Source organism: Oreochromis aureus, linkage group 13, assembly GCF_013358895.1.
Source record: "Oreochromis aureus strain Israel breed Guangdong linkage group 13, ZZ_aureus, whole genome shotgun sequence".
In the NCBI taxonomy this organism is placed as follows: domain Eukaryota; kingdom Metazoa; phylum Chordata; class Actinopteri; order Cichliformes; family Cichlidae; genus Oreochromis; species Oreochromis aureus.
Window position 1 is genome coordinate 33,090,935 of NC_052954.1, and position 25,327 is coordinate 33,116,261.

Sequence of the window (25,327 nt, forward strand, 5' to 3'; positions counted from 1 at the left end):
TCAACCCAAAAATGGCTCCTATAGTTCCCCTCCCACTGAGCCCTTCTAGCATCAGCCAAAGGCTACCTGAAAAATGAGAGTATGTTTTTGCTATCTGCTCCCACCTGCTGGACAGAATTTGAACCACAGACTCAGTGTAAGTTAAACTGATCAATACTGTGCGCAGCACACAATAGCCTCAAAATGGGAAAAAAGGGAAAAAAATAAAATGATGTTTTATTAAATAAATACATTTTATTATCAAATGTAAACAGCTATTTTTTATACATATACACCTGTATAGACATGCAGCCTGTTAAAGTAGTGCACAGGTTATATTTACTACATCCTTCAATAAACAGCTAATTACATTCAAAATCAGTTTTTTTTATTCATTACATCAAACCACAGAGGAAAAAACAGTTAATTTCATCTTTAAACACAAACAAAAAAACTTCCTCTTAACCAACAGTGACTGCTTCTCTCTCACAGTTGTATATTTTTTTAAGAAATAAAAGAAACCAATTGAAATCAGAAAAGGGACCAAAGTCTAAAACATTACCTTTTTTAAACCCCAAACAAAACTTTTCTATAAAAAAGAAAAATAACAGGAAAAATCAGAACATAAAATGAGCTAAACATATGTCAGTGTCCCTTAAACTGTATTTTAATGGCTAGTAGGGTGCGACTCCTTTGCCGTGTATAGAAGTCAGCTGATTTATTACCTCAGTGATGAGTTTCTGGCTTCACTTCGCAGGGAATACAACACGACGTTCATTTTGGAAACTATGGTCCCATTTAAAGCATATTAAACAAAGAAGGATACGCTTTAGTGCTTTCAAAACCCAAAGTGTGCAAGGCCAAAACTTTAGCCGGGAGTTTGAAGTGGTCATTCACAAACCGCTGGACACTGCACAGTGGCCACATCCACGTTTTAAAACCACATAAAGACGACCGAGTTCAACAGAAATCAAATGTAAGTGGAGAGCTCTTCATCAACCTGACCAAAGCTCACTTTATCCTGCCTCATCTCTCATCTGCAAACACATAAGACCAAAGAACCTGTGAGACACACCATCGTAGAAAAGATGATGCTCACTGAGCTGCAGTGTTTTTATACGATGCGTGCTTCACCTTAAATCTGCACACAGCTCATCCAGCTGAACTACAAGCTGGCCAAATACTGCACATTTGCAAAACCTAAAACAGTCAAGTTATATTTGTTGCTTCCTAATAGATTCACAACATAATTAGTTACTCTGACCATTAAAATCAATAAACCAACTGCAACATAACTCAGTCACTCAGTTGTTAAATGTATTGAATCAAACAATCAAAGCTAATGAACCTGACACTGAACTGTCATTAATAAATAATTCACCTTCTCGCTGACTTTAACTCAGCTTTAAGTTAAAAAAAAAAGGAAAAAGCACGTACTGTCGTCCAAGACATTGTCCAGCAATATTTGGCAATCAGTGAATCTATCAGCGCTAATAATGACATCATCCTGATTAGAATTCACATTGTCGATCAAACGCTCCTTTACTCTGGTCTCCATGGTGACCGTACATAAGATATATTTTTATAACAAGAGGGAAAAAAAACCTCAGCAGGTCAAAGAAAAGTTCAAGTCCCTGAACTAGGATGACATCCATATAACGTCCATTAGCCCATTTCCTGAGGAACACGATATCTGAGTAGGGAAAAACAGCATCCGCACTCTGGAAAGCTTCTCGCGATAAACTTGATGGATCCTGTGAGATCCTGTGGCTGATTTTCAGTTTGACTTCCTGTTTTTACTGAACTCTCTTGGCTTCTACTGATCCAGCTTCTCCTCGCTGAAGTTGCACAGGAGGCTCTTGGCTCCATTCTGCCATGAATACAATGTCTCCATTGGCGTTTTCCCGTCCTGCAAGGGAAAAAGAAACACAAGGAAACTTTGAATGTTCCTTTTTTTAAACAAACAGATTATTCAACATAATTTTTTTTTTAAGAAAAGCAGAGGTTTTGTCGACATCAGTCTACTTTAACTGTGCACAAAGACACAAAGAAAGATATTTAAGTGAAGTTTCGAGGGGCTTGATATGAAGCATTAGTTCAGGTGGGACGCAAACCAGGAAATCAGTCAGCATACCCCAGCTAATGACTCGGCTGATACGCCCTCCAGCTGCTGAAACTCATATAAGGAATGCAGGAAGGTAGGTAAGCTGTTGCTCAAATGCAACCCAGTTCTTTCCTTCAGGTTGTGTCTGATTTAAGAACAGAATCACACCTCTGAATATCCCGGTGTGCAAAATTAGGCCCCTTCTTCTGACTGTGTGATCATAATTGTAGAAAACGTCACATGCAAGGCTTGTGTTACACTTTTCAAATCAGTGTAAACAATACAGGCGTGACAACACATGGAGTACGACATATTGTGTGTAGTTTCAAAAACCCAGTTGACTGTATGGGTGAGGCGTTGTGTACTTACAGAGTTCTTTGTGTTGAGACTGGCCCCGTACATCATCAACAGCTTGATCATCTTGAATCGGTTTATTCTCACAGCATCGTGCATGGGTGTGTCTCCGTCCTACAGCCGAGGCGGAAAACCGACATTTCAGCAGAGAATAAACTGAACGACTATTTTTATCATTTATCATGATCATCATATTTTGGTTGGTGTAATTACAGATCGCTGGTGTCAGGACACGAGTGCTTTAATTATTAATGTGCCCTAAATTCAGGGAGAAATAGACCACGAGGGAACAAGAACCCAGCAGCCGAGAAACAAACCAAAACGCTGTTCTACATTTGAGAAAAATGCAACGCTAAACATCCAGAAACAGTGCCTGAAGCTGAATTGGCTTTATTATTTCATAGACTGTATATAAAGATGGATGAAGCCCCTGTGACATCACCCTCTGTTTGCTGAAGTCCTGTTGCTTGTACTTTAGTGCTTACTCTGTCTTTGGCGTTCAGGTCTGCTCCACAGTGAATGAGGTGCTCGGCACAATCGCAGTGTCCTGTCCTCACAGCCACGTGCAGAGGAGTGCTGTGCAGCTGAGGGAGAGGAGGAGGAGAAGAAGAGGAGTTTATGTTCATGCACGAAAAAACACTGAAAATCAAATGTCACGAAAATATTAAAGGCCCCGTCTGTGGAGGATTTTATGGAAGTATCTGGCGAGTGCTGCTCACACCACTAGATGGAGCCAAAGTAATTTTCAAAATAAAGAACCGGCTGCAGCTGTTGTGACCTCGAGTAACCCTTCCTCACAATTCCTCCACCAACCTTGTCTCTGGAGGTGAACTTGGCTCCTCGATCCAGGAGGAGCTGCAAGGCCGGCAGGCTGCCTCCCCTGCAGGCCCAGTGGACGGCTGTGGCCTCCAGCTGAAAACACACACACAGCCCAACGTGTTAGAATAATTCTGTGTGTGTGAGGAGGAAACATCACTAATAAAGGAGGTAAAAGAGAAGGTGTGACATATTTAAGCTCACCTTGTCTTTTTTCTCGATAGCCGCTCCGGCCTCCAGAAGTCTTTGCATGACGTCCACGTGTCCTTTGAAAGAAGCTTTGTGCAGAGCTGTTCTCTGGAACTGGACGTTATACAGAAAAACAAGCTTCGTACGTGTAATTACTGTACATGACTTTTGAGATTTTGACGTGCTGCAGGCAGACATCGCTGTGCCACACTCACATTATCGCTTGCATCGGGGCTTCCTCCGTCAGACAGGTACTTCTCCACCACAGCCAGTTTGTTCTCCATGGCTGCTGTGAGGAACAGCTCCTCATCCACCGTCTCCGGCTGCAAAATATGTGCAGAGGGAATTTAATGAAGAAACTGAGGAAAAAAAAGAAAGGTACGCCTTGGAGCATGCAGTAAGACAAGCTGCTGCTGTTTCACTGCAGCTTTATTTCAGACTTTTATGCATCCATTTATTGTAGATTCATTCCAACAAAATCTGTTTTATACCTCATATCACCGCTGACCTGGAGACCACGGTAATATTTTAGAAGTTTTATCAATGTTAACTTCTATACATAAAAGAGTTGACCTTTGGTTCACTTCATTCAGCATCAGCACACATTTATGCAATGCCAGATTTTATTTACACTGCACTGTTTCTCCTTCAAGTATCTGCTGTCATCAAGGTCTAAAGTATTTCTGGTCAAATGCAAATTAATAATATTAAATTAAATCAAAATTTGGGAATTCATGAAAATCAAAAATCTTACCACAGTCTCAGGCTCTGGCTCATCTTTCTTCAGGACCGGGCTCTTCCTCTCTCTCCGTTTCTTCCTCAGCTGCAGGATGTTGAACAGGTCGTCCACCGTCTCCAGCTTCAGTCTGCCGCTCCTATCCGTCTGAGAGGTGGAAATAAGACAGAGGCCTTCAGCTCGCAACAGTAAAAACCACAGACTTCATTCATTATTCAACTTCTACTGGTCTGTTTATTCACTGAATGATAATCAGATGCCAACATGATCAGTTTTACATTGTCATACTCCTGAATGCCTCCAGGTGGCAGCACAGATAAGGAGAAAAAAAACTGGATGGCTTCAAAGTTCCTTCACCTCTGTGCTTGGATGAGATCATTTACCGGATTTAAGTGACTCAGTCTAACTTATTACATAATCCTGAACCTGTAATTCTCTCCGCTGTGGCAAAAAGGAAACGCCTGAATTTAACCAGAAATCTGTCACGATTACTACAACTGCAAATACGACTAAAAGTGCATATTACACATGATACACAACTCCTGACATATTTAGGTACTTTTTACCTAGAGATGGGTACATTCTTTTGTTAAAGAATATCAAGTTGAATAAAGTCACGTTTTATTGATTTAGCACAAAAAAATAAATTCTATTCATTCATTCAGCTCATTCTCACGCCACTCTCCCCGCTGGTCATCCACACATGTATCTGATAATACTTTAATATTGTGATGTACTCGTTGTATTTGATGCTTTATTGTTACTCCTATTTTATTTTAGGTAATGAGACTTTCCTGTAACTATTATTGCTGCTGCAGGTGGTGATTGCACCTGCAGAGTCACAGCTGGTGTTACATAATCATATTGACATGTTTACGTACAGCTGGCAGTAAAATAATACTCCTCAGTGTAACCTGTCATTGCACTGTAGCTGCTGCTCTTACATTGAGAGCTGCCACGCTGACTTCCTCCTGTTCGCTGCCGCTGTCACTCTCCTCCGACAGACGCCCACCGACCCCCAGCTCCCTCTGGGATCTGCGGTCATCCCTCTTCTCCTGATTGACGGCCGCCTCATACACGCCCCCCTGAAAGTCATCTGCCTCTATGCCCTCTGACCTCTTACCAGTCACCTGCAGGAAGAAGGAGAGGCGGAGATGTTGTGAGGTGCTTTTGTGATATTTCGATAACTATTATATATCCAACAGCTGAAAAGCCAAAGTCTGAGTGGTGCCTTTTGCAGAAAAACACCATGAAAAAGTTCCTGATGAATAGATTTATAGTGTGAAGCACAGACTGATGCACTGAGTTTTGGCTTTGCTGCTGCAGAGTCAAACGTGTGCACCGCTCAGCACAGCCAAGGCCTGCTGCGAACAGAGGAATGTAAACACACCACAGCGTCAACGCATTAACACACGCTCACTCAGCTCTTTAATGAGCCACAACTGTTCCATTCAAATCACTCATGTAGTCATTTACACAGCTTGTAGTCCATGCATCACTCTAACAATGACTGCTGAAGGAAACAATGGGATGTTCAAGTCTAATGCACAGCAACAAACACGGCTGAGACTGACGCTAACCTCTCCGGTACCTCATCGTTAAACCACTTTTACCTCCAGTGTGCTTTTATTTTGGAAAGTAAGACATCAATATTGAGTAAATTTAATGAATTAATGGATTTAAAAGTTAAATAAATCCTGCGTTTGGAGTTAAAGGGAGTTAGGTTGTGTGCAGAGACAATTCGTCACATTTTAAACTGCTTTAGTCAAAAGTGCCGACCACAGAACTGTGAATTGTGAAAATTGCATTCATGTCTTCTTTGTTTTTATATATACTTCAATAACTATTCATGGTGAGATGCTGTCAGTGTGTCCACACAGACGTGAAGGAAACCTCTAATACACATGTGATTATAGAAGTTTCAGATTTATTGTTGAGACATTTTTGCCGTTTCATCATCTGGTTTGTAACTGAATTAAAAATGAATGTTTACTTGTGCTTCCTTTATTAAAAGCATTTTTTTTTTACTGATCTCAATCTTGACTACAACTAAAGTGAGTCTGACAGCCACGTTTTAATTCAGCTTGTATTTACATTGAGCCAAATCACAATCAAAGAGCCCTACATGGGAAATTAAAGATGCTGCAGCCGTGGTCCAGGTTCTAGTGTTTTAATAATGAATTTGTTATTTTGCTTCAGGTTGACTGGCTTCTTGTTTTTAACTCTTACTGCACAAAACAACAGATATTTTTACTTTTGTGCACTGAAAATTACTTCTTTTTGATTCCTTTCCATACAAAAATTATTTAATTTAAATAATATTTAGGAATTAATTAAAGAAATGTGACAATAAGGAACAAAACTATTTGATTTCTAATTTTCAAATGAAGTTTGCGCCTGTTCTTGTTTCCTCTCTCTGCTTCTCTCTGTTACAGTTGCACACAGCATATCTTACCAGTTCTTCAACACTGAGCAGTCCCATTCTTCTCCTTGATGGTTTCACTGTGCCGTGGGTACCTGAAGGTGGATTTTAGTCCACAGGTCCTCTGGTCTGATGCTCAGTATGTCCGTCTGTCTGTCTCTTTGCTGCAGCTGGAGCCTCGGCCTCTTATATAGCTTTGCTAAACTGCCGGTCCGTCACTGAGCTCAGATTACATCACTGTCCTCATGTGCTCATGTGGCATTCTCAGAGCTATCAGCGCTGCCCCCCACCCCTCCCCTCCTCCACCCTCATCTCCATACTCAACCCGTCCCACCCCGAGTGCTGCCCACTTTGGGCTGATCCTGGCACGTCTGTGTCACCGAGCAAAGATAGAGATGAGCTTCGAGGAGTTACTCTGCACCAAATGCTGATGCTGAGTGTTCTGCAAAATGCTTGAACCAGCCACATGCATTGTTGTAAACATAAAGTCAAACTCTGAAATCTTGAAAGTGCAAAATCTTTATTATCCCCTCCTACTCTTTGCTTGAATCTTTCCTTGTTTTCTATCAGTTATCCCTGATTTGTCTTCATATATCTATTTTTTTTCAGCAACTTCACGTCCTGCCTTTGTGTGCCGTTCACCTTCATGTTTAGCAGATGAGTCCTCCTAAACATAATTTGCTCCTAAACAGTTGAAGATTGGGCTGGAATGAGTCTCTGCACAATGTTAAACGTGCATGCTGAAGATTCCCCCTTACTGTGCTGAAATGTAATGTCGAACGTCCATGCAGTAACCGGTGTGTCATGCAACAAATGCCAAAGAGCCCAAACTCTGTCTGTTGGATGCTTTGAGAAAACAGCAGCGTCAGGCAGTCTGGGAATAAATACGAGCTCTTTGCATGTTTGGCCTTTCACCTGCTGTCTGCTCTTTGGTAGTTTTGATCTTGACCTCGCCTTCGTCTCCTCCTTTTTAAAACAGATATTATCACCTTATCCTCTGACTGAGTCTCTGTGTCCTTCCTGCTGATACAGACTGATATGTTTCCTGTTCTGCAGATGAGAATGGTCACAGCTAATATTCTCACACACAGACATATTAAAACTGCCTCATGATCCTCTGAAAGTTGTAGAAACTTTTGCTATTTTGTGCCAAAATAAAAAGTATTAATTTTACTATTTCCTTCAACTTTATCTTTCAAGTGACCAAAACGTGTGAGCTGAAACTTTTTTACTGCAGTTAGTAGAGCTAAAATGTAAACCTTTAATGTCTTTTAACCTCTACAGGGCTGATAAAACTGGTATATAAAGGTTTAAAGGTATTGTTACAAAAAGTTAAATGCTGAGTGATTCATCCTATCGACCACAGATGATCTTTGACAGTATCTGGCTGGGCGTGTGGTCATACAAATGCAGTGACATCACTGCGAGGAGACAGGTTCACCGCGGATGGGGAATAAATAGTCACACTTTCAATCATCTTCTCACTGTAGCTCAGCCAATCAGGCATCAAAGTCAAAGGTCAACAGACAGACTGACAGTCGGCGACGGGTAACATCATGTCAGGTGTTCTTTGACTTGCTGGTAAATGCGGTCAAGTTGCATAGTACACATTACACAGAGCGACGTACAGTACATACTATGGCAGTGATGACACCTCATGTGACTGCATGCTGCATGAGATCACAGTCGACCAATCAGAAGCCAGAAAATGAAGACGTCATGAGAAGTAGTGCACGAAACAAGAAACCCAAAAGTAAAAGTTTATTGAAAACATCGACAGCTTGTTTAAAGGATTTCCTTTCAGTGCTGACATTTAAATTTCTGAAGAAGCCAAGTAACAAATATTAAATGATGTGGTGCTCACCTTGTCCTGGTTTTACTTAAACTCAAACTGCTGTTGAGTCTATTAAGAATATTAAAGTGCCCACCATTCTGCCATCTTAACATCTATACTGTTGTTAGTTAAAATGATTTTTCTTAACTTTAAATGCATATAGAATAATATGCTTGTTCATGCAATCATGTATTTCATGATTTCTTTCTCATACTAATTATTGTGTCACTAAATGGTCAACCATTACAGTCTTTATATAACTGAACTTTAAAAATCTTTGATAAGAGGCTTCGTTACTTTCACCATTGCTAAATTTTACAGAAGAATTTCTGACTTTGTTTTGAAAATGTTCTTAAAAACATTAATTGTCATGTTACGGCTGGCAGGCAGGGAGGAAGCCAAACTGGTTGCACTGAACATAGGAAAAGGAACTATCAAAATAAAATGGGAAACATGAGACTTGACCCTGTGACATGGCGACATGACTGACAAGGGGAACAGAGAGAACATGAGGGGACGGTACTAGAAACTAAGCATAGAACACACGGAGAACATGAAAAACATTAAATCAAAGAATATTAATCCAGGACCTGAAACACAAACACTGGGTGCCAGACCCACTACTGTGATATTACTATTTGTTTTATTTATATAGAATAAATATATTATTTGTTATTAATTGTCTTTTTAACTACTAGGATAAACAGGAAGCAAATTACAAGAAGTGAGTCTGGACAGGAATGCATTGGTCCTTTGAGGAAGTCTTTTGGTCAGTCTTCAGTATCAAGGCTGTCCAAAAGTAGAACTTTTTACCCATCAGCGTTACATGTGTGTTACTTGTAAAAATCTGTTCCACAAATGGTTGTTTGTTCATTAGTTTTGCTGTTTTGCCATCTTGTTTCCCTTTAACATGCCAGTTTGTTCCCTCTCTCATTTCTTTGCCTTTTATTTTCCGTTATGATGCTGATATTCGAAGCTGTTTTCTTTTTAGGTTGTTTTTAAGATCTGGCCACGACTGTGGCACCAGCCCCTGGTTAACTCTGCTCCAGCATTGTTTATTCATGAGCACTGTCCCTGTTGAAAATAACCAAAATAAAAAATACTTTAGGCAATATCTTTTTTAAATTCACCCATCCTGGATACCGCACAGTTACAGGTGTAGCTGCTATGACTGAAAAGCTTAGGCCAGGGGTGGAGTGGTCCAGAATGATCTGAATAATTAAAGCTGATAGGGTTTACCAACATAAAAATACAAAACATGTTAATTTTTCCCACGAACTACCCTTAGTGGGGTTTGGTTAATTGATAACTGCCCGGGTGGGAACATGAGTGAGATTGGTTGTCTGCGTCAGTCCTGACAGACTGGACACCTGTCCAGGCTGTACCCGTCCCCGCCTCTCGCCCTATGGCAGCTGGGATGCTGAATTGGATCAGCAGAACAGGAAGGGCGGATGGATGTTTATTTTTCTGCATGAAGAAATTTGTCCAACACGTTAGAAATGATGTCATTTTACATTCCCATTTACATCCTCCTATTTTTCCCCTCTCTGATGCAGTTATGGCGCAGATGTCAGTTCACGTCACAGATCTGAAGCACAGTCATCAAGCTACTGCTCCTAAATGGGAAGGAGCATAAATGAAGAAACTTTGATTGAAGTGGTCATTTCAAACAGCTGAGCGAAGATCAGCAAGCACACAGTGTGTCTGCAAACTGAAGAGCTATGAGATGCTGTAATTCTAAGGAAAAAAGAAAAAGTTCATGTTATGTGTGAAAACTCGACTCAGAGATGGAGAAAGATGTAAGAAGAGGAACGGGAGAGTAAAATGAAAGATCATTCTCAGAGGCAAAGACCGCTCAGTATGTGACATTTAATGAATTGCTGATTTAAAGCTCCTAAATTCCTAATGTTTAGACATTTTAATGAGACTGTGGATTTGTTGTGTTGTGAAGTAATCTGGTTCTTTGATGCTGGGAAACAACTTGAAGAATAAATTAAATTACAGTCGTGTTGTGTTATTGTGATTATATGGAATAGTGGCAGGTTAGTGGAGAACTGCTTAATTTGCAGTACTGCGCTGATGCACTGTGCTGCACTGGTACATCATGACCTCGGGTATTCACAGTCACTCATATGTTACTGGTTCTCAAACTGTGGGGCGGGCCACACTGCTGGGTCACAGACAGCCAGGTGAAATATGTGAAGTGAAAATAAAATGAATAAATAAAATTCTTTGATGAATGATAAATGCTGAGGCTTCAAGATTCTGACTCCCAGATAAATCAGAGCTGTCGCATCGTCTAATCATGAACATGCACTCTGTGGATTTTGGTTGTTAACTCCAAACTCTGGACTATGATTTAACCTACAGTTCATCTTGACCGGGAAGCATCTGTGCAAAGACTCATGAAACAAAGCATTAGCTCTCATAAAATTTCATCTATTTGTGGATTTTTATGTGAAGCATATCTCATATATTTGCAAGTTACTTTCATTTTATTTTCAGGACTACAGACATTTTTATGGTTTAAAAGAGTTTGTATCTTTGCATGGGGAACAGGCATCAGCAGACATGGAAGAGGCCGTGAAATATCTCAAGACCTTCAAGACAGACCTGTTGTAAGATGACTGGAAGTATTTAGGATGATAGTTTAAGGTATATTTGGTGTTTCAACTATTAAAACAGGCAGGTATAAGCGTTTTCAGAGGGGGTCTCAAGTATTGAAGGATTTCTATTTGCAGGCGGCTGTGGTCCCTAACCAGGGGTTTATTTTTTTTCATTTAGAGGAAATATTCAGAAATATGCAATATGTAGTATAATATTATGAAGTACAATATTCATAATGTATACCATAAAGTACATAATATAAAAATTACAAAGACAAATACAAACATAAATAATCACTGACTTTCTTCTGGCTCTTTTTTGACCTTTCCCATCAAACTGGGCTGTCACTCATATTTGCTCTGTGCTGTTCTGACCCCTCAGTTCCTCTGAAAGTGGAAAACATAGCTGCGGGCTATTTCTGAAACTGACCTTGTGACTGAAATAGATGGCAAAAGGGGGAAATCGTTTTGAATGGAGACCTTCACAGTTACTATGCACCGCCTACAGATTACAGAGAGAACTGCATGAAGGGCAGGCTGAGGGAAAGCAGGAGTCCAATGAAGAGCGTGCAGATTGATGCTGTATAAGCAGTTACTGCAACAATAATAAACACAGTAAAAGCCTCACAGCTGAGGTATTCTGTTAACTGGATAATGTTCAGCTGGGAATTTTGTATCCACATATTGTGTTGGTTGGTCAAAGAGCTCATTCCTGATTAAAGCGCAGGCTGGTTTAATAATCAGCTGAGACTCTGCAGCTTGCTTAGTTCACTTTTTTGACTCGTGACAGCCCGAGTTTCAGACAAAACAAACTTAAGCAAATCGTGGGCTCTGTTATCTGTGTACACTCTTATATTTTCGACTCAGTGTGGGAGTCTTTGTGGCTTCTTTGCTGCTCTCCTCTGCTCGCTGTTTCACTGTATGTCTGCGTGCAGCTCCTCTGGTCAGGGTAGAACACGCACAGAGTGGAGATGAAGTGGAGGTGGGTGAAGATGGCACTACTGAAGCCGATGACACTCGTCACGGTGCTGTATGTGCAGCAACAGCTTAAGAACAATTATTAATCCATCACAGAACTTTGTTTCTGATAACAGTTCACATGTTTCAGGCACAATAGATTTCTAGTTACAGGCATATATGAGAATTCAGGCAAGCGATCCTTTATCTTCCTTTTTAGATCTCACCCTGGGTCAACACACCTGAATCAAATGATTAGTTCATTACCAGGCCTCTGGAGAACTTCAGGAAATGTTGAGGAGGTCATTTAGCCATTTAAATCAACTGTGTTGGATCAAGGACACATCTAAAACCTGCAGGATACCGGCCTCGAGGCCTGGAGTTCCCCCGTGCTCTAGTATCATCAACAAGGAAGGTTTGCTGCTGAACCACAAATCTGTAGTTTGGGATGACTAGATCTTAGTAGGGGTAAAGGGTAGGGTCAAAACTAATCAAGCGAAAAATCAAAAGTAAAAACTAAGACAAGTACAGCACAAAGCCTACACTTGACAAATGGCTCTTATACCCCCACCACCCATCCTGCCTCCAGATGCAGACTTATAGCTCTTTAAAGATGACGGTCACATCTCTGGGTTCAGTATTTCAACAAAAAAGCAGCAGCTGAAGGTAATAAAGGTTGGTAGAGACAGCACTCACGGTGATGTCCATGGATGCAACGCTTCAGGACTCACTGATGGCAAAATGGCTATTTTTCATCCAAGAGTCAAAAGTTTTGTCACAGTGCTGTATTTGTGTTTCAGGTTTTGAATTAATATTCTTTGATTTGTTGTTATTCAGGGTCTTGATGCTCTTTATGGGTTTGTGCTATAGTTTTTGTCCTTAGGTTTCTGTCTCTGTGTCTCCCCAGTTGGTCGCATGTCTCACTCAGTGACTCTTGTCTCTGTTCGCCCTGTCAGCCATGTCTCCTTGTGAAGTCCGCGTCTCTGTGCCTGTCGTATGTTTGCTGTTTTACTTCCTTTGTTAATGTTTTCAGTTTTGCTTCCTTTCCGTCTCGTTATGTGTGATTAGTCACAGCTGTGTTTCCCTCCTGTTTCCCATTCCCTCCTTACTCCCTGGTGTATGTAAGCCTGCTGTTTTCCTCTGTCTTTTGTTGTGTCATTACAACACTGCTCTGTGTTGTTTTAAATAAAGCTACCTCCCTTGTTTCATTCCTTTGCTTTTGGGTCCTACATCCTGCCTCCCACAGCACCAACTATGACAAATCTTTATATTTACAGTTGTGTGCATTTGTCCAATTAGTTTTCAACCTCTAAAATATGGAACTGTGTGTAAAACCAGTTAATACAACACTTTTGTGAAACCCTTGAAATAAAGTTGAAAGTTTGCAATTCAAGCTCAGCTCTTCTGTCTAAGTAGACACACAAACGTTCTGTGCCATATCTGTGAAGGGACTTTTATTTGTGTTTGATTCCAACACAGAATCGGAGCCATCGGATGGATTTCCTGAGGATCCTTTTCTGGAAGCAGCAGCTCTGACCAGAAGCTGTGAACAGGCGTGAGCAACAACGTCTCACTCAGTTATTTTTGTTCTGTGATGAAGTCTGTGACCGCCTTGCTGACAGCTCCACGACTCGATCGCGAACAGAAATATCTCGCCGTTTCAACACCAACGCTGATATTAACTGAAAAAAGGTGCAGCCCACCAAAATAAAGCCCCTTGTGCCTATTTAAGCTGCCACTCCCTCTTCTAAACACACACTTCATATCCTCCTCCTATATTTGTCAGCAGTCTAAAGGAGAGTGCGAAGATCACAGGTCTGTATACTGTATGTGTCAGTTCCTGTGCCGGCAGTCTGAGCGTTGAACCTCAGGGGGATACATACATACATCATAGGATTCAGTAATTATAAATAGAACCTGTGCAGAATTCCTTCTCTGGAAATATACCCAGTTTACTCTATTATTAGCCACGTAAATCTTCATCTCACCCGGTATCCTCATTCGAGGGGGGGCGGGCGCTGCATCTGTGAGATGGATGGCTGCTCCTCGGCGCTGTTTACGAGTGTGTCATCATATGAAGATAATCCTTCAGTCAGAGAGACGAACCGTCCGGTTGTAATTCACAGCACTGTTGGCCTTCTGACAAGCGCCTGCAGCCTGTGCAGCCCCCGACCGTCCTCCGTCAGCCTCACAGAGCCGTAACTCTGACTGGGATGAAGTTTAAAGGTAATTTGTGGCACTGTTGTCACGTTTTTCCAGAATAGAAACAAAGGGATGAGACAAAATATGACATGGGACTCTTGTTGTTGAAAAAAGTTTCATTTATGCTGGTGGTATCAGCAGGACTTTGGATTTTGGCTTGTAACCTAAGTTTAAAACAACATGTTGTATTAAACGGCCCTGAAAATACAGCCAACGCTCAGGATTAACACCCACTGCTATAGCTGGGAGCAGCGTGCCATATGTTTGGGTGTGCACAGTTCATAGAGCCGCCAAACTGGAATTTCAGGGTTCGACACCAAAAAAAAAAACCCAAAGCATTTTTAATAACCATAATTCAGAAAAGGGTTGATGATTGATTCTATGTTTGCCTGAAATAAACTGAAGCATGTCCAAACTTTAAATCTTTGAAAGAAGCAACTTCAAGCCAAAGAAGGTAGAACATACAACACCAGATGTTTAATTATTTTAATTATTTTACCTTTATTTACTCACTGAGATCAAATCTCTTCATTTTTGTGCTTTTAAATGTAACAATAGATACAAGTGTGATTTCAGATATAAGTTTGGGTATTTCTGCAAATGATTGAACACTTAGTTCTTGCTGAAGGCTGGAGTCACTTCCTCTTCCTTCCTTCCTCTCTGTGATGTTATGTCCAGTGTGTGCTGACCAGTCCAACCTCAGCTTTGCGGGTGTCTTCGCTGGCATCACAAAGGCAGGACTACTTAATCATTCCAACCTGTCGATGGTGCTCAGGAACAGATCAACTTTAGCTGTAGTATCTAAAATACTGAGTACATTATAATCATATTATTACTATTACGGGCTTGAGCTGCAGGGGGACTTTCCATGACACACTGAGTGCTTCTTCTCCACTCCCCATGTTTCCCTCCACATGCATTTATACACCATATTTGCATGCCATTCATTTCTGTCTACTCTGTTCTGTCCTGTTTGTGATTCATGGTTGCTGTACTCTATGTCCCTCTGTTATTTCTTCTCTCTCCTCTCACCCTCCACAGAGGTCATAGTAGACGGCTGGTTCTCCCCAACGCTGTTTAAAAGTGCTGCTCATAATGAATCATCTGGTCATTCAGGTTGTCTCCGTGATCTGATCTTAACTTTACCTTTAAAAAGATAAAGAGATGATTGTTGATGTGAACTGGCCACCTGAGGCCTAAAGCAGAGGATTTGCTTCCATCGCTATCTTAGTGTTTTGGTGGTTCATATAGTAGCAACTGGTCATGAAGCAGGCCTAAGCCCAGCTCTCATTTTCGACTCTCGAGGGAACGTCAAGTACACAATAAACATCATGTTTTACTCAGTTAGACTTGAATCTAATGACTGGTTTATTTTCAGCCAGAGACACAAATTCCCTTTGGGGTCGTGTGACGAAGAACATCCAGCATCAAACTGCCATGTTTTTTCTTTTTCATGGTTTTCTACACAACCGGGCGTTTCTGTGCTGCAGGTCATTAGGAAGAATCCAGATTTAAGAGTGAATGGCTTCAGTTTGGAAGCTATGTTCATTTTTTATTTACAGTCTGTGATCTCGAAGACTCATAACAGTGTGAAGCTGCAGCGAGAGCTCGTTCAGCCACAGCACCGATGCTCCTCGACATACTGGTTCAGGTGTTCCCTCCAGGAAATTACTTATGGAAATAAAGTTTGTTGCTAAGCAGCATCGGCCAAAATGTAGTTTACTGGAAAATAACTTATTAGTTGCCCAGCAACATTATCTCATTGGCTGTGCTGGGAGGCGTTGAGAAAAGGTCCGCAGTGAGGGGCATAAACTGTTTCAGTTCATGATTCACGCTTATTAACATGTTCATCATCGGGTCGAGAGGACACGGAGAAGCTGCAGTCTCACAGAAAAACAGAGAGTAGCTGAACCACAGTGAAGACTAACAATGATGAGATGAACAGAGGCAAAGGAAAGAGTTCGCATTAAAGGAGTTTCCAATTTATTCTTAATAGTTTGTACTTTACTTCATTTACTTACAAGAAAATCATTGAAGGTACAAAACTCCTGTCCTGTGAATATGTACTGTTAGATCTACAGGTGTTTGTTTTTGTAGCTGTCCAGTGTGCAGCAGCTGACGGGCATATTAGCTATCTGGCCTCAAAGGTTCAATTAGCGCTGTATTTTTAGCCTATGCAGGAAAAGACATGTCCACAGGTGACTGCTTGGCAACAATGACAACCATGTGTTTGCACAGTCATGTGAAACTCTGTCCCTTATGCACCACAGCGTCTCAGTCAGGTTCAGGTCTGGACTTTAACTGGACCACTGCAGCACCTTGATAGTTTTCTTTTTCAGACATTTTGTTGGAGATTTGCTGCTGTGATTGGGATCTGCAGCAGGACAGAGACCACACCCCTGCCACACACATGTAACAGTTAATGAGCTCCATTAAACAAAAACCTCTGAGCATAGTTAAACCCAGCAATTGATTATATATGAATACTTTTACAGTGATATATGCTACAGTTAAAATTTCTAATAATTTGGTCAACATATATATATTATGTAAGAAATTGAAGTAAGAGAAAAATTCTGATTCCAAACTGATTTCAAACTATTCTAAATACTCAATTTTTTTTTTAGTTTTTACTCTCTTTTGTAATCTAAGAAGAAGAGTTCTGGCTTTGAGTACAGAAGCCCCGCCCCCTTCTGTTGTCCATGTCCAAACCTTCTGTTTGTTAGAAGCAGCCAACCATGAAAACTTGGCTAAAACTGGTTTTTGTTTTTGTTTTTTTCAATGGATGAACTTGGGGCAGGACAAAGGTCCAGTATGAGATAAACTGGGATTATTTTGAGATGTGAATCAGGAGAGAGACACCCAAAGGAAGCAGCATGACTAGACATCATATTTGTCTGTTAGCCTTTCTTATTTCATTCCTCACACATCACTTCTGTCGCTTTCCATGTTTACAGCTCAGTGAAACATCCTGAGTGTCTCTGAGGGGAAACTCTCCCAAAGTGTGCAGCACATTTCCTGTCAGGTCTCGTCACAGGTTTTGTTAGGGTCCGCGACACCGGTCTACAGATTCAGAATGTAAACATCACATTCATTTTTCTCTCACGCGGCTCCCTGAGGTACACTGACACAGAAATGTAATCAGCTTTATCACTTCATGTTCTTCTTCTCTATATTGTCAAATGTGATTGCTCGCTGCATTAGTCATGCACCTTACAGTCTGTAAGATGTTTGGATTTATTCACTATAGATTTCCCTTTAACGCTTCAAGAAAATTAGCAAATAGTGCAACAGCGAAGTGAATGCAGGCACCAAAATCTGTGGCTGGTCCCTCTGCGGTCAGTAAGTTGATACGAATTTTCAAAATGAGCACAAATATTTACCTCTATTCCCATTACTACAGAATTTCAATCACCAGATCAATTCAATTTAGTTTTATTTATATAGCACCAAATCACACCAACAGTCGCCTCAGGGTGTTTTATATTATGCAGTGAAGACGCTACAATAACAGAGAGAAAAGCCCTCGACTCTGACGGCATCCACAGGGGCTACTGCCACTTGTTCCTTACCTGCCACACTGTGGCATATTACTCCAGATCAAGAATACACGTAGCTGTTCATACTTTGCTTTCATACTGGCAGCAGTGTGAGGTGAGGGATTTTCAACTAGGTACATGTAGATGTCATTGAACTGTAGCCCCAATGATATCTTTCATATTTTTTAAATAAAACTACCGGGTAAAGTATGGATCTCAAGTCCCGAGAATTATAGTTTCTCTTCATATCTTCCTTTTTGCTCCATGGACAGATGACACTGTTTTCCTGCTGTACTACTCACTGTTCACTATTAGCAATCATAATGGAGCAATGCTTTGCCCGCCAGGGTAGCGAGTTGGTCACATGACTGAAAACTATGACTATGGGGTTCAGTATCATGTCCAGTGTAACACAGGAGACTGACCCACCAACATCCCAATTAGTTAATTAGCCACTCGGTCTCCTGAGCAGCTTCAAAAAGTCATAAGTGAGAGTTGGGCAGGTAGTGAGGAGTTCCTCCAAAAGTCATCGTCTGCACGAACCATTAAAGATGATATGAAAATGCTCCAGTCTAGTTGCCTAGTTATTATTAGATGGTACTGTTTTTTTACAGAGTCACTGGTCATCTAAAACTTATAAAGGCTCCTGGGCTTTACCAAAAAAATGATCTGCATGCCAATTTTGGTACTTATGAGTAATTTTCCTGAAATGTGAAGTCATCTGTGGGACTAAAAAACCTGTAAAATACAAATAACCATGTCTGTTATTGCAGAGTGCATGTCAGTGTGTTTGTGAAGCAACTGTTTTCTGCTACAGCTGATAACAAAGACGACGAGGTCAGCTTGGATGTTGCTGTTTGAGTCTGACGCGATGTGAGGACCTGTCATCGCCACCTCCCTGTAACCCCCACCACACGGCAACACACATAAACACTTCGTGTGAAAGCTTAAAGAGAAACATCTTGGTGTGTATTATTAGACACCGGGAGCTTGATGGCAGTAATGAGGGTCTTTAAGAGAGTGGAGATGTGTCGAGATTATCCACAGGTGTTATAATTGCACAGGCGAGCACGTCCGTGTATGCAGGCATATATGGACAAACACTAAAGCAGCAAATCAGAGAGATTCACTGCTCAGGTTGAAGGGGTGACTGTGTGCATGTGTGCATTTGGTTTCAAGTGTGCACATGTCATCATCCTCATAAAATCAGGGGCAAAGATCAAGTTCAGAAAGCCAGCACCTGCTGTAGCCGGACACACACACACATATACACTGACACATAAAACCCTATACAGGCTATTTCTGTGTGACACCTCTGATGGTAAACAATTCATAATTCCCCTCTAATCTCCTTCATGCCTGATAGAGTCTGACACAATGGAGGGAAGTTACTCAAAAGAGAAATAACATAAATAAATAAAAAGGAACACAACATCATCTGGATCGAAATGTCTCTAATTTTCATTTTCATGCATGTTTCCTATGAATTTCACTATAATTAAATTGTAATCATTATGATTAACATGTTGGAGTAGACGTCAAAGTCAAACCACTGCAGCTGCTCATAGATTCTGTCGGCAGAAAAACAGAAGAAACGACAACGAGGTCTCCAGACTCTTGTTCTGTTGGATAAGTGTAAGGTGAATTTCCAACTTTCCCCTCTCTCCCGGCACACTCTCAGTCCATTTGTATGTTCGCGTGGAAGCTTCACCACCAGTGCTGTTACCAGTCCTCCATCACAAAGTCCCATCACTAACCAGACTTCACATTAGTTGCAGCAAAATGTTGTTTTCATCCTCACATTATCTCAAACTGATTAAGAGGCTTTGGGACAATCTGGACCAATGTGTTACACGGTGCTAACAAGAGTTTTGTGTAATTATTTCAGGATTGTGTCCGCAATGAAAAGATTTTCAAAGGTTTTCATGGGAATTTTGTACATTTGGAGGCCTCGATGAACTGCGTCCTGGGGGACAGAGGCATACATTGCCTCAGATGTTGAGCAGCTGCTTCTGTTTTCATTGAAGGAAGGTGAGAAAGTCCCAAAGCTTGCTACAGTATTTCAACCCTTCGTAATTATGAGATACTTGACCTGCTGCAAGAGTGACCACACATGGACTTAAACTTGTCACGGAGTGGGTGTGGGTGGCATAGGAGACGGACTTGGTTTGGGTTCAAAAATGCTAAAGAGTTAGCCTTGAGAGATCCAGTGACCAAAACTACAAGATTAAACTTTGCCAAATAAGATAAGGCTGATGAATAAGGAGCACCATGGCAAATGTCTGGTTCTTATTTTGAACTATAAACAGAATCTTTTTTTGCCTTTTAAAGAATCACTTCAGATATAACTTTGTTTCTATTTTAAGTCTTTGCTCTACATGCTGTGGACGGCACAAAGCTAAACCAGACAGTGAGTCTACAATCCTGTGGCATGTATGCTGTGTGAGTCTCGTGGTGTGTGTTTTCGTGAATACGTATCCCGAAGAATGCCAACTGCCCACCATGAACAGGTGGAACGGGTGCTGGAATGGGTCCGTATGGAGGAGAGGCTCGCCGGCGGCGAACAGCAGCTCCAGAGGAATCCGAGCTGGTCCTCAAATTCAAGGTTAAAGACGGGAGGGAAGGGAGGGGAGAGCTAATAATTAGAATAATAAAATGCTTCTTGTGTGACAGCCTCTGCAGTGTGCTTATGCCCATGATTGTGGTATAGTTCAACTTTTATTTTCAGTCCCTTCATAAACAAGTCTGACACAGAAAGAAACCCACAGTATTAAGTGACCTGTCCAAATTTCAGCAAACAAATTACTTTAAAAATTGTTTGTTTTATTTTAAGACACAGAAAAAATGCTTGTAGATTCATACAAACAATTTTTATTAACAAATAACTATATTGGAATTACCCCCTCCCAAACACATGCAAAGTCTTGAGATAATATTAAATGATAATATTAAAATGTTATCATTTCAGACACACAGCGACATGTTTCTGTTGTCTCCTGCCAAATTGTGTAACTGCAGTTCCCATAATGGCCACATGTGGATGGCTCCAAAAGTGAGTCAATCCCCACAGACTCAGACAATGTTACTCAGTGGGTAATGTCATGGTGGTAAACCGCAGTCATGAGATACACTTTGTTGTGAAATTGAGTCCTAAATAAAACTGAAACTGTCCACTGCAGTTATTACCTGTTCTTTTTATTCATACTTCCTTGTTCTCTGTCCTCTCTCGTAGTTCTTCCTCTTTGTGGAGAACTTGGCTATGGTAGTTAACTTTCCAGTTACAGGTCAACACTGAAACTACGCTGTTGGCTTGTCTCTGTGTAGCCTCTGTGTTCATTGAATTGCCATAATCCATCTCTCAGACATGAACAACACCCAACAGAGTAACACTGTTGCTTTGTTTGTGTGACACATGCAATTCTTCCATGTCTCTAGAAAAACCTCATAAAGAAGACGGTGAGCTTGCAGATACAAATGTGTATGAATATTTCATAACTGGTTAAATCTATACAAATCCTTGTTCAGCGTACTGATTTCTACATGTTTTATTTTACTGGCCATCCATCCATCTATCCACTACCACTTGGTGCAAGCAAGCAAGCAGTGATGTCTATACTTCTTTCTACCTCGAGCTTCCAGGTGGATTGCCACCTCATGATAGCAGTTGGGGTGATTTTTAGAATAGAATAGAATAGAATAGAATAGCATACCTGCATTTGTCTTTGTGTAGGTGTACCCAAAGCAAACGGAGGTGTGTTAAAACAAACTCGATGAACAACAATATCTTGCCAGCACAGGGTTACTGAGGTCCAACCCTGGAGCCATGCTTGGGGAGCAAGCTGATAGGCTTCTCTTCCTGAAGCGCAACACCTGCAGAAAGCCCAATTCCCAGTACCCTAAACTAGCTTTAGAGAGCTGTTTTTCTTCTCTCTGTGTTTTTTTTTTATTGCATTTAATAATGGAGAAATTAGCCTCAAACATAATTGTTCTTACTTTTCTTTCTAGAAATATGGTGAATAAAGTTTTTTTATTACAATATCGTTACAAAGCAGAAACATTAGACCTGATAAGCTTCACCAGACTGTGTGGTAGTATAGCAACAAAACAGCTGAGCATCTCTAAGGGACATGGGGTGTTTTTTATCACTTCAGTCAACTTTTGTCTGTTTTCTTTTTCAGTCACTGGCTGGAATATTCAAGAATCACATTATAGGAGTAATAGAAGGAGCTGGTAAACGTTTACTGATTGCTCAAAAGTAATTAATCATGGTCCTCTTTTACTCCCGCCCTGCTGCCCGGAGCATAGCTGTGGTCAGAGCTGCAGTGCAGAGGGATTTTCGTGCAATAGTACCCATCACACCCTGATAATAATCCCAGTTTGGTATTTTCTGACTCAGCTGCTGTTCAGCTGCTGCACGCTTCATCCAGAGGGATGGCCACTCGGCCCACACATTTGGCTGCCTACGATGGATTGTTTGTGCTGATGGAGCAAAGGGACTCAAACGTTCCTTGGTACGACCACAATGATAATTTGGGTAAAAACTTCAACATTTTAAAAGATTAACAAAATTAGTGCCAGTTCTTAGCAACAAGGGTTCATAATGTGAGGTGAAGTACTGAAAACAACAGAATCAAACAATGACTGGTGAGCAAGCACTTGGTGATCGTTGGGGAGAAGAACTCCTTTTTAATAGGAAGAGCTTAGAAAGATGAGGAACAAATCCCACTCAAATCTCATTTGGACAGTTTCTTGTACCACTGCATGTCCACTAATAATTTGAATTTGATAGGAACTTGTGGACTGAAAATTAAATTTAAAAAGAAAAGGGGCTGCCACCCATCCCAGCATGCACTGGGCACGAAGTAGTCTTTCTCTCTGGATGAGAGGCCAGACTGTGACATGGCAAAATGCAGTTTGAAGCTAAAAGCTGAGGCCTGATTTCTTTGTTTCTCTTCAGCTCACTAACAGAAACTTTGCAAATGGCTATGTAAAACCATCCATCCATCTGTAGCATCACCTTCATTTGTGGAAGTGTCTTTGTGAATGTGACTGATGTAAACCAGAGAATAATGAGTCATTCAAAGTAAAAGGATAACTAAGGATGAGTCAATCAGCTGGGAAACTACTGAACGAGCCTTTGAGACAGGAAATAAAGATAAGGGGTAGAGGAATAGACGGAGAGAGATGAGGAGCAGGAGAAGAAAAGGAATTGTCAGAATGAGAAAAATACAAAAGAAATCAAATGCATTGAAGTGCAAGAAAGGAAAAGGCGGCAGTGAAAATGAAAAGAGCGGAGTGGATCAGATTGGAAAAAAGAGAACTGGAAGAGAAGCATTCATGAGGCAGTGGTCAGTAATTGGGGGTTCAGAAGTCAGCCCACATTCCTGTAGAGTGAGGATATAGAACAATTGTGGCGAGCAGTGTAAGTAGGCCACTGAAACACCCAGAGATTGTCCAAGATGGAGAAATAAGGAGGACAGATGCTACTCCTTCTACTCCCTTTAACAGCATTTGCACCAAGGAAGTCTCTTTTAATACGAACTCTTCACATATTCTTAAATTGCGTCACGTTTTCAGTAGCTTGGCTCAATAAGAATGTCTTTTGTCAGGCCATCATCTTGTCAATTTATTAGTCACTATTTGATGGATCGCTAGATGTTCTGTACAGACATTTATGATCCCCAAAAGAATCATTTTAATAGGACTAGCAATCCAACAAGCTACGGCTGAAATTTCTTCTGCTTTTAGGGGAATAACTCAGTAACTATGGGCTGAGCTGACATTAATCTGGTGCACACATTCGTGTCCTCCCCGGGATGATTTGTCCTTACTCTGATGATCCCCTGACTTCACATTTCCATTGAATTTGAGTTGGAATACTGGCAGCAAAAGCAATATTTATTGATCTTAAAAATGAGGAGAAATGATTTAAATCAGTGTCTGTCGCTGTCTGAGGATACGGGGTTTCTGGGTGTGGCAGATTCCCATGGTATCTATGAGACAGGTTGACAAACGGATATGTTATCATGGCCCTCCAATCCTCCGGATTCATCTCACCTATCTATCTGTTTCGCTTCCGCTCTTCATTCCCTTCCGCTCTATCTCTCCCTGTGTCTGTGTTGTGTGCATGTTAACCAAACCTCTATTTGCAGGGATGCATTCCCTCTGGCATTCCCGCCCTTTGCTCCAGCAACCTGTATGTAATGAGTGCACCTGCACATCAACATCTGACTCCACTGCATATACTTAAACAGAGGGAAGACCTTCATTCGGCACCTAACATTGTTACTTCAGTCAGTTTCCCACCTTGTACTTTTGGCTATATTTAGAATTCGTGACTGGAACTTACCTCTGTCTCCGTCAGTGCAGGAAAACCTGGCATGTTTCTGGGAAAGAGGTTTTGGAGGGTGAATCTGTTGTGGAAGGCCCATATTTGCTGGATTGTTGTTTGTGGACCCAGGATGGAAAAGTGTTTGTTGAACTATTTTTTCCTGTAAATAATCTGATTCTGAAAGTCCTGTTTGAGTCCATCTGCAACACTATCTGCAGCAGAATGATAAGGCCAGTTATATGAACTCAGACCCAATTCTATGTTTCCCCACCCAACAAGAAGCTCCGTTAGAAAGGCACAAACAGATGCTGCATCATCTCTGGAAAACAGGACACCATGTTTCAAAGAGTCATGCAGTTTGGAGGTATCAAACTAAACCCGGTACCATTCCTACTCCTTCCACGGTCCTAGACACCTGGTCTGCTTCCTCCACCACCCCTGGAACACAGAAGAGACCACTCCCAACACCTGAAGTCTTTCAGTGAGTTGGAGAAGTGTGGTCATTTCCTTACTCAGTGTTTTCTGGTCTTCAGACGGCAGTGCCACACCTATTCATCTGACAGTGCTGAAATTGCTTTTCTCAAAGTGGACATGCACTGCTCAACTCTTACCCTGGCTTTGTGGAGTTTGTCTCTAAGTTCAGGAGTGTCTTTGAAAAAGGCTCTAATCCTGAGCTGCAGCTTATAAACTCTTTTTTTAAAATGTCAAGCTAAGAGTAGTGTGGCTAATTATTCTACTGAGTTAAATGCAACGTCTTCCAAGCCCTGGTAAATGATCTCTGCAAACATTTAAATTGCTTTGTTTCTGCATATCTTGATGATATCCTCATTTTCTCCAAGACCCCCACTCAGAACATGAGCTCCATGTCTGACAGGTGCTCCAACACGTTCTACAACAAAAACCTCTTCCATTAAAGGAGAGAAATGTGAATCAACACAGTTTCCTTCCAGGTTACATCACTGAGAAGTGACCCAGTTATGGTCCAGTCAGTAATTGACAGGCCCATTCCTTCCATCCCAGGTTAGTTTATCCTCTGGTAATTTATCCTCAGCTCAATGGACGGACTGAGAGAACTAAACAGGAACTGGAAGCAGCTGTCCGATGTGTGGTCTCCTCTATCTCAGCTCGCTTGTACGGAGTATGGAAACAATGAGACCCTGACCTCATCTGCCAGCGGCCTTTCACCGTTTGAATCATCCTTGAGTTACCAACCACCTCTCTTACCAAACATTGAAGGTAAGAGTCCTGTTCCTTCTGT

The 25,327-nt window shown here is 41.2% G+C and overlaps 1 protein-coding gene across 1 annotated transcript; it reads right to left on the reverse strand.

Moving 5' to 3' along the window:
• Window positions 1-1,749: 1,749 nt before the first annotated feature.
• Window positions 1,750-6,748, reverse strand: ankrd1a (ankyrin repeat domain 1a (cardiac muscle)). The gene is made up of 9 exons (XM_031754265.2): window positions 6,634-6,748; window positions 5,123-5,308; window positions 4,197-4,325; window positions 3,658-3,765; window positions 3,458-3,556; window positions 3,251-3,349; window positions 2,923-3,021; window positions 2,453-2,551; window positions 1,750-1,888 (listed from the first exon to the last, which is right to left on the reverse strand). The coding sequence occupies exons 1-9, from the start codon at window positions 6,658-6,660 to the stop codon at window positions 1,796-1,798; spliced, it is 939 nt and encodes a 312-aa protein (XP_031610125.2). The 5' UTR covers window positions 6,661-6,748; the 3' UTR covers window positions 1,750-1,795.
• Between the last annotated feature and the right edge of the window lie 18,579 nt (window positions 6,749-25,327).